This window comes from Trypanosoma equiperdum, assembly GCF_001457755.1.
Source record: "Trypanosoma equiperdum strain OVI genome assembly, contig: ctg_56, whole genome shotgun sequence".
NCBI lineage: Eukaryota > Euglenozoa > Kinetoplastea > Trypanosomatida > Trypanosomatidae > Trypanosoma > Trypanosoma equiperdum.
The window spans coordinates 16847-26380 of record NW_027124498.1 but is presented as its reverse complement, the minus strand read 5'-3'; the positions used below and the strand labels follow the sequence as shown (position 1 = coordinate 26380).

Sequence of the window (9534 nt, the reverse complement as noted above, 5' to 3'; positions counted from 1 at the left end):
ATATATATATATATATATATATACAGACAGGCGGAAAAAGAAAAACAAAACACATAAGATAGGCACAAACACGTACACCGGAAGCACATGAAATGAGTCCATACAGGAAAAGGGGATGAGAATGTGTGTGTGTGTGTGTGTGTGTGTGGTATTACGCGGTGTACAGCTCAGGATCGACTTCAGCAGGGATCGGTTTGATTTCCGTGTCGAGTTCCTGCTCAATGCGATAGACATTATGGCGGTCTTCATAAGTCACGAAGTTAATGGCGAGTCCCAAGTGACCGAAACGGCCAGATCGGCCAATGCGGTGAAGGTAAGTCTCCGCGTATTTGGGGAAGTCGAAGTTGATCACCACATTCACAGCCTGAATGTCGATACCGCGAGTAATCAAATCAGAGCAAACCAGGTTACGGCAGTGGCCCTCACGAAAGTCGTGAAAGACACGGTTTCGATGTTGCTGCTGCATGCGCGCATGAATGTAGTAGCAGCTATACCCAAGCTGAGTGATTTTCTTTGCCAGTAATTCCACACGGTTGACGCTATTGCAGAAAATAATAGATTGATTGATCTGCAGACGGTTGAAAAGTGTGTTAAGGCAGTGAATTTTTTGTCGCTCTTCGACGAATGCGTAGTACTGTGTCACACCACGCAGCGTCAGCTCCTCCATGAGATTGATTTCGTAAGGGTTGCGCAGATACTTGTCCGCAAAGTCCTTGACTGTGACGGGGAACGTAGCTGAAAAGAGCAACGACTGACGACCTTTGGGTAAGAAACCGTAGAGATCCCTCATAAGACTCGTGAACTCCTGCGACAACAGCTTGTCAGCCTCGTCAAGAACAATAATACGGCAGTGATCGAGTTTCGCCGTCCCTTTACTAGCGAGATCCACCGCACGCCCAGGTGTGGCCACAAGCACGTGCACCACACTCTGCAGGCGCAAAATATCATCACGGAGTGTTGTTCCACCAGTTGTGACCATAACCTCCAACCCGGTGATGTGCTTGCCAAGCTCTTTTGTCACCTGAGCCGTCTGTAGCGCGAGTTCGCGAGTGGGAACCATGAGGAGCGCCTGGATATGAGGCAACTGCGTGTCGACCTTCTCCAATACGGGAATGACGAAGGAAGCCGTTTTTCCCGTGCCGTTTTTGGCACGTGCTAGCACATCTTTTCCCTGCAGGGCCACAGGAATGGCCTCCTCCTGCACCGGACTGGGCCGTTCGAAGCCCTTCTCGAAGATACCCATCTGGAGCTCACGTCGGAGCCCATACTCCTCAAAGGTAACATTACGCCGAGACTCCACGTCTTCTGTCTTCTTTCGCACATCTTTAGTTGGCGCTTTCAAACCTTCCCTCCAATCATCATCGGTTACCATCGTATTCGTTGCTGTTGTTAGGTTGGGATGTATTATTCTCTGTGGGGGTGTATACGCGACTGTGGGCGTATGTTGTGTGATATTCTTGTATGGAGACTGCTTCACTTCCCCACACTTTTCACTTTTTGTTGCCGATTGTTTGTTTCGGTATGCAAATCCTTCTTCGCAGTGTATGCTTTTGCTTCCCTTACTTGTACTCTTCCCTGTCACTTTCCTGCTTTTACCCCTTTGTATATATCTGCTGTCTACAACTATTTTTCTTCCCTTCTTATAGTAGACCTAGTGATGCACACCATAGGAAGCAAAAAGGGGGAAGAAAACAACAGTAGGATCATAAATATTGATGCAGTTCATCAGCTACAAGGTGAAACGCGCCGTGTGAGTGAGTGGCACTTTAAAATAAATAGTTATGTATGTGTGCCCGCACGTACACATGGGGAAAAGCTAAACAAACTGGTCGGAAGACGAGATGACAAAAAAAAATAAGGAACTTCGCTCCACAGTAAATGAATAGGTTAGAAAACATACGAACACAAATAGCATTACAGGTAACATAAAATACCCTAAAAAAACGCCGGTAGCGCACACAATTGCCCTTCCCCGAGTTCATCATTTACCAACATATCTGGGTGGTCGCTTCTCCGCAAAAGCCTGCAGTCCCTCCATGCGGTCTTGTGTCTCCATCAGCGATTGGCTTAATCTCAACTCACCGTCCAATGCCTCGTCACGTGGCCGCCCAAACCCACCGCGCACCGCCGCCTTTGCAGCTGCTACGGCAACCGGGCCGTTGCGTGCTATTCGGCCAGCTACCGCCAGTGCAGCTTCCGAGGCACCACCAGCAGGCACTAATTCAGTAACGAGACCAAGGCGCTGCGCCCGCTCCGCAGGTACGACATCAGCTGTTAAAATCAACTGCAAGGCATTACTAAGCCCCATCACAAGTGGTGCCCGGTACGTTCCACCAGCTCCAGGAATAATGGCGAGGCCCGTTTCCGGTAACCCGAAACGTGCACCCGCTCCAGCAATGCGAATGTCTGTACACAATGCCAACTCGCAGCCACCACCCAGAGCCGCTCCTTCAATTGCACTTATTGTTGGCTGAGATAGGTCCTCCAGTGCAGTAAGGGTGTCACGCTGCTCCTCCACATACGCACGGGACTCCACTAAAGTCATACCACGTCGCTCCTTAAGATCAGCCCCTGCGCAGAAAACCCCGTCAACACGGCTCTCCACAATGACACAGCGAATCAGGTTTTCAGGGTTGCGGCAGTAACAAATACACTCCTTTAGCTCACTCAGAAGCTGTCGACCAATGGCGTTCTTACGAGCGGGTCTGTTGAGTCCAATGAGACCGATATGCTCACCTACACGCGTGAGGGAACACTCACCATCACGAACAACCTGTGCGACTGCACCCGCAAGCAAAACCGGACAACGGCGCATGGCTCCGAAGTTTCGACAAACAAAAGTGGATATCGTTTCGTCACTTAACTTTCTTTTATAATTTTATTCAAAGGACAAATGAACCACACACTACTCCAAGAAATCTCCACTAAACCCGTCTCTCCAACTCTCCTCTCCCTTCCTTGAATCACTGCCTATAGGTCGACGTATTATCGATGTTCCTCACTTCCCTCACAGTCAGATGTTGTCTACCTAGTCCTAACGGTAAAAGCGCAGGCAAACAAGGAAAACAGGAAAGGGGGAGAAACCTGTTGAAAACACAACGAGCACGGGGGACTATATAGGAGCGACGAGCACGCCTTCCAGCTCATGTGCCGCTAGTCCGCACCGTTAATGAACCAGAGTTTTTTTTTGGGGGGGGGAGGAAGAGAGAATATGTGCTATTCTTCCAACTCCCCCCCCCATTTAGTGTAATCTCCTCAACGGGAAACGGGATTGTGACAGCAGTTCGTTAAAATTACACCGTCAAAACACTTAGATCGCATTATCCAGCAAATGCAGCCGGTGCCGCCGAGCTGCTTACAAGACCTTTGGTGAAGTCCACGGTAAAGTCACCCATCTCAAGTCGAGCTGCGTCCAAGAACACATCAATATGGTACTTCCCCGCTCTTCGCTTCAACACTGGCCCATCCACACTAACAGCCACACTACCGTCCGCATTCCTCTTTGATGATTGCTTCACGAAAAGTGGATGGCGCTGGCCAAGCGAGAGATGCACACCGAACTGGCGCTCGAAGGCCGTCACATCACTCACCACACGATCTCTCCCAAGGTAGGGGCTAAGGCCGATACCCAACTCACGCACATAACAACTTCCCTCCGTCTGACGCACAAGTTCAATAAGTTCAACCAACTCGTCAGGGGCATCGGGAGAAATATCGGTGACGACACCTTTCACAATCGTCAGTGTCGCGGGTTTCGGTTGAGCCATCGTCACTGCCTTGGATAAACTAGGGTATGCAAAGACATCGCAGGTACCGTTTAGTTTACTAAGGTCAAACGATTCACTTATAACCTCACCAACAGGAAACGTCCCACCAATGCTACTGCCAACACACGCACCTGCGACGTTACTTCCATCAGTGCCACTAGCGCGAACAACATCCTCCTCACATGAATGAGAGAGACCACACTTTGTCGAGTCTTTCGCGCCCTTCAACTTTAGCATTGCCAAATACTCCTTTTTCTTTAAGCGTCCATGTCTCCCAGTATCACCCACGCCATCCATTGGAAGCAGGGTAGCAGCAGCGGCTTCCTCCGCCCCCGCGGTGGCCGCATTCTCCCCTTGGTTTGAAGGTTCTGCATGGTGCACAGCAAAGCGTAGACGATGATTTTGTACCATGTTACGCTCCGACGCGTGAGCGGCAGCATAATAACCGGTATTTAGCAAGCAATCCTCCATCCCCCCATCGTAGGTGAGTACCTGGCCAGTACAACAAATAATGCGAAGTGGGGCTCCGGGGCCAGTGATGAAACTTGTTTCCGGGACAACGGAGCCGTCAGTACCGCCGTCTCCTTCACCATCGAGTGCTCTCCCCTTCCACGTGAGTACACCTGAACTGTACAAAGACCAAAGACCTTCATTCGACAACGCCGACTGAAATGATGCTGGTGGCACCACCTGCAGTGGCCGGCAGTCATTCCCTTCCCCATTCTCTTCCTTCCTGCTAATCTTCCGGGACCAGCTCCAGACGTCAATGGAATCAGCTATGGCCCGACCAATAGCCTCAGCCACATCCGGTTTGAAGGAACATGACCGCATGTAATGCACAAGTTCGTCGTTATCCAAGCAACAATTTGTGTCATCCGAGATGCTATCGCCGTCGCACTTGCTGGCTAAGACATCATCTGCCGAGGCACTCATTATCTCCAAGTGATTATGCTCAGCCACACGTAGGCCCATGTTGAAAAGATCAAGCCGCAGACGGTATTTATCCAGTTCATTTTGGAAGGCGTTGCGCTGAATAAGAATACAACCAAGTAACTCACGATCCGATCCGTTGCACAACCTCTCAAAGAGTGGATCCTCCCACTCCATTTCGCCCCGCTCCTCAGGTGTCAACAACCATGACAGAGAGTCAAACATTTGCCTCATCTTCTCCCGCGCCTTCACACTGCCGTCAGCATCACCAGTCACACTTTCAGAAGAAGCTTTATCAGATGGGTGACCACACAGTCTAAGAAAAGCCTGCAAGGTTCGCACATCATCCAAAAAACGGTCAGCTTTGAAAGGTAACACGCCATACGTAACCCTCCAGTTGCTTTTGAACCCCTTAGAAAAGCACGGAGTTTTAGCTGAAGAATGGAGACCGACGCGAAGTGGCCCAACAACATTCGGTGCCTCAGGCGCCTCTCCGTTGAAGCGATTCAGTTCCTGAATGTACCCCTCCAGTAGAACTTTCTGTAGAGTACATGGAGTGTGGTCCACTACAAGTAGCACATGTGGGGTAGCACCCTGAAATGCGTCTATGCGGAGACTCTGCCACAGAATTGTATTAGCACAGGTTCGTGCCGCCTGAAGTGCTGATGACATGTGACTTTACCTCACCTTTTTCACCCTTCACCAAACTTATCAATTAAAAATGTGTTCTCCCCACCTCACTTAATGCTAAATACTTCAGTGTATTAGAAAGGAACAGCAGTGAGAATATCGATCGCGTCGTCGAGAGCAACCGTCTAAATCAGTTAACTAACAGTAACATGCATAGGCGAGAGGTAAGTTGATTGGGTGACGTTAGCGTAAACACCGCAGCAGTTGTACAACACCCCGGTGCGTAATCCCCAAACCCCCATACAACAGCGTATGCATGCGGGGGGAGGGGAACCAAGAAAAAAAATACACAACTTCCTCACCATAGACGCCACCATATCGGATAATGACTGGATAAGTCGTATGGGAGTCCATGAGACTTCTGTAACTGTTGTGCACGCCTATAGAAGTGGCGGTGTGCCACATGACTTCGCTCCTCGTAAATGGTGTGACCAACACCCGCCCCAGCGGCACACCGGGCTAAAACAACGATATTTGCCGAGGCCGGGACCGGTACCTGATAAACGTTCTGAGAACCAAAGACCCGTTGGCACATCTGCACAAAGTCGGGATCGGATTTGGGAAGGTTAAACGCTGCAACGCCGATCGAGGAGAGTGCCTCGCGGCACAACTGAAGAAAAATAAGGGACGACATGAAGGCGGGTGGATCGCTCCCGACAAAAAGATCCACAAAAAGCACGTCGTAACACGTCGCCGGTTGTACTTGGTATCGGGACAGCGGCTTATGCTGGTTTCCGTTAGTGGGATAATCACCACCTTTGAAACTCACAGAAGTTCCAGAATGCGTGCGGCTAGAAACCAATTCATCAAAGGTACTATTACTCTCCCCAGTGCCAGTTGAAGATCCAACAACATCCTGAAGGAAGGCGGCACCGTCCTGAACATGACAGGTGACACTCCCGCCTTGCATTTTCTTGCGCATTCCCATGTCTTCAACTGCAGCCCGAAAGCACTGTTGCTCAGCATCAACTAGGTCCAGTCGCATAATGTCATGTGAGAAATGCTGCTGCAAGAAAGATGGAAGAGACCCTCCACCAACACCGAGGACAGCGACCCGCAGCCGAGGTAGCGGAGAGGGAAGTAGCAGCAGAGCACTAAGCATGATGCGCAGATATGGCGCACCTAAATAACTGGCGTCAGCGAGGCAGTTCATTGAGGCCGGTGCCAAGGGGTCGCAGCGAACAAGCGATTGTTGCGTGACTCGGTTGCTCCAGCGTCGCAACAAAGCGTCACTGTCATTTCGTACCTCATTATGTGACGTCTCAATAGTCATGGAGGTATATTTAACTGTACCCGGGGGCCAAGAGGAGGAAGCGATGAACATTGAAGAGCCCACACGATTACCGACGGTATCTTCAACAGCGTCATCATCATCACCGTTGAAGCCCTTGACGCTACGGGTGGAGACGTCACCGCGAGGTGCGTGTGCATCACCCACAACTTCCCTCACAAGATACAACTCGTTGACCTCTGATACTGAATCACTGTAGCCAGCAGTGGTGTATGTTTCATTTGAAAAACATGCAAACAGCTTTTTCATGACCCCTCCTCTATCACTGCGTCCACAATTTCCATTTTCGGCATCACTACCGCGTGGCAGCAATGATTGTTCCCCTCGCCCCTTTTCCCGGACATAATGATTTGTTACAACAACATCATAACCCAAGAAGGTTTTGCAGGGGTACCGCGCATGCTCCTCCGAGTGCACAACATCCGCCTCATTAAAGAGTGGAATTTCTCTCTGCCGCAGCAGCGCAATTTCCCGGAAAATACCGATAGCAAATGTACCACCAACGCTCGCTGCAATAAACCCCCATGCACGAGCTCCCAGTGGTTTAAAAAAATAGGGCATATTGCCCTCCGGGAGATGTCGCCTAACTTTTCAAAAGAAAAAAATAGAGGAGCGGAAGTAAATATATGACGGCGCATGTGCAGAGGAAGTTGTACGTAATTCAACTGATGCGGATAACACAAGAGAAAAACATAGGTTAGTAACACCAACAGAAGCTTACAAACAACACGGCGATAGATGAAGAAGAGATGGAAGAAGGGAAGAAGGGAAGGAGGAAAAACAAAAACAAAAACGCCGCCGCACCGGCGTCAACAAAACCTAAATAAACAAGGGGGAAAACGTTTTAGCACCGACTGCACCAAATCCAAAACACATCAGTCGCCTTGTCCACTTCCAACAAGGCCTTCCACCGAGTAAATCAATTTACGTTCCTTAGACTGAAATGCATGGTTTCTCTTCTCACTACTTTTGGTCACTGTTGCATTTAACCAATTACATGACTTTTTTACCCCTCTCTGATTCCTTTGTCGACGTTTCGTTCGGCTTCTCGTCATCCTTACGGACTCGCCACACGATGTTGTAATGCAGTTTTGAGAGCACCGCCATGGCTAAACGTAGCCAACCGTTAAGAAGAACTTGCAGAAGAAGCTCCAGCACATCAGTGGCCGGTTCCACACCCGCAACCATCCAACAAAGCAATTGCTTGTCAACACCCAAGCTTACGTCAAAACGATAGTGTTTGATGCTGTCGACAATTTGTTTTGCCATATCCAATGCGGTAACAGGTTCATCGCCACCGAAGGAAGAAAGCGCAGTGCATTCCGGACTTTTTCGAATATTCTCCTGCTCGAAGCCGGGCGTGTAGACATCAGGTGGACTAATCACCTGGAACCGGACGCCACGGCAGCTGTTTTCCATATCCATGCTGTGGGCAAAGGCCCGAATAGCAGCCTTTGATGCGGCATAAACGGAATACCCGGCAAGTGGGCAGCGGGCCGCAAGGCTGCTCACAAATACAACGCGTCCGGCACGTTGCTCAAGCATGGAGGGCAGAACCATGCGCAAAACATTTACACAACCGAAAAAATTGACATCCATCATCCTTCGTGCCTCTGCAGGAGTAATGTCCACAAACCGAGCGGGAATAGAGAAACCTGCATTGCATACGAGAAGATCAAGACATTTCCCCCCAGCAGCAGTAACATCCTTCGACACTTTATCCATCGCTTGCTCCACTGAAACCTCATCGGCGACGTCCATAACGACGTATTCCACTTTCGTACCGGTTACTTTGGCCTCTACTCGAAGTGCCTCAACACCGGCCCTCAGCGACTGTTCATTTCTCGCGGCAATTATTACAACTCGTGCGCCCAGTTTGACGAGTTGCTTCGCCGTTTCCAAACCGATGCCCAAACTCCCACCAGTTACCAACGCACAGCAACCCTTTATGTGGAAGAAAGGCACTCGATGTACACTCCACCAGGCAGCAGCAAACACCAGCGCAATCAGCAGCGCACACACAAGAAATATAACTCCCATGGCAGCGACTCAAATAGGCGATGATGCTGGAAGTGGGAAGTACTAGGAAAAAAGGAAAATAAAATAAAATAAACTTGGAACAGATAATAAATGCAAGCCTCCTAATAACCTAAATGGAATGCGCAATAGTTTCTTCGTTGGGTTTTAACCCGGCTCCTAATCTATGGGTATACAAAGGAAGCATGGTAGAAGGCAAACGGTGCAGGGCACACTCGACAAGAGAAATATATATATTTCTTTAAAAAAAAAGAAAAGAGGAGGTGCGTACGTCTCTCTGATCAGAAAATAAAGTCAAAGTCGTGAGAAGATGTGAAAGATGAGTGGGTAAACACCTCCATCACATTCGCTTCGATGAGGAATAAACAAGGAAGCAGTAAGGGGTGCAAAAGAGGGAGCAAAAACTAAAAGGGAGAAAGTGATGAAAGAAATGATGGAAGTTGTCCAGAAACACTGGCTGAGCTACAAAACAGTGGTTTCCAGATGATTAAATCCGGCTCGTATTTATTTATTTTTTTTCCTTGGTTCCGTTTCGTTTCGTTTGGTTTTGTTCCCTTTTCTCTTTTCTTTCTCTTTTCTTTTCTTTTCTTCAATTTCCCTCCTTTACTCTCTCCCCCCCCCCATACTCCTTCAACTCAGTTATTTCCTCTCTACCATTCTCTTCACTTACGTGCTAATGCCGAACTAAATACAGGCATACACTGAGAGAAGAAAAGGAACGGAGTAATGAAGGGGCCGTGAAAGAAAGGAAGAAATAAAAGAAAAATAAAAGAAAGAAAGAACAAAAACTTTACCTTCGCTCCGAGTAAAACAAAAACG

The 9534-nt window shown here is 49.0% G+C and overlaps 5 protein-coding genes across 5 annotated transcripts; all 5 read right to left on the bottom strand.

The window, feature by feature from the left end:
* Positions 1 to 151: 151 nt before the first annotated feature.
* Positions 152 to 1372, bottom strand: TEOVI_000256400 (DHH1; the record flags this gene model as incomplete). The annotated part of the gene is made up of 1 exon (XM_067225617.1): positions 152 to 1372. The coding sequence occupies one exon, from the start codon at positions 1370 to 1372 to the stop codon at positions 152 to 154; it is 1221 nt and encodes a 406-aa protein (XP_067081718.1).
* Positions 1373 to 1981: 609 nt separating this feature from the next.
* TEOVI_000256300 (methylglutaconyl-CoA hydratase, mitochondrial precursor, putative) lies at positions 1982 to 2815 on the bottom strand (the record flags this gene model as incomplete). Its single annotated transcript, XM_067225616.1, has 1 exon — positions 1982 to 2815. One exon carries the CDS (start codon positions 2813 to 2815, stop codon positions 1982 to 1984), a length of 834 nt encoding a protein of 277 aa, XP_067081717.1.
* A 505-nt stretch (positions 2816 to 3320) lies between these two features.
* TEOVI_000256200 (uncharacterized protein) lies at positions 3321 to 5369 on the bottom strand (the record flags this gene model as incomplete). The annotated part of the gene is made up of 1 exon (XM_067225615.1): positions 3321 to 5369. One exon carries the CDS (start codon positions 5367 to 5369, stop codon positions 3321 to 3323), a length of 2049 nt encoding a protein of 682 aa, XP_067081716.1.
* A 316-nt stretch (positions 5370 to 5685) lies between these two features.
* TEOVI_000256100 (uncharacterized protein) lies at positions 5686 to 7239 on the bottom strand (the record flags this gene model as incomplete). The annotated part of the gene is made up of 1 exon (XM_067225614.1): positions 5686 to 7239. The coding sequence occupies one exon, from the start codon at positions 7237 to 7239 to the stop codon at positions 5686 to 5688; it is 1554 nt and encodes a 517-aa protein (XP_067081715.1).
* A 432-nt stretch (positions 7240 to 7671) lies between these two features.
* On the bottom strand, positions 7672 to 8718 carry TEOVI_000256000 (3-keto-dihydrosphingosine reductase; the record flags this gene model as incomplete). Its single annotated transcript, XM_067225613.1, has 1 exon — positions 7672 to 8718. The coding sequence occupies one exon, from the start codon at positions 8716 to 8718 to the stop codon at positions 7672 to 7674; it is 1047 nt and encodes a 348-aa protein (XP_067081714.1).
* Positions 8719 to 9534: the final 816 nt, after the last annotated feature.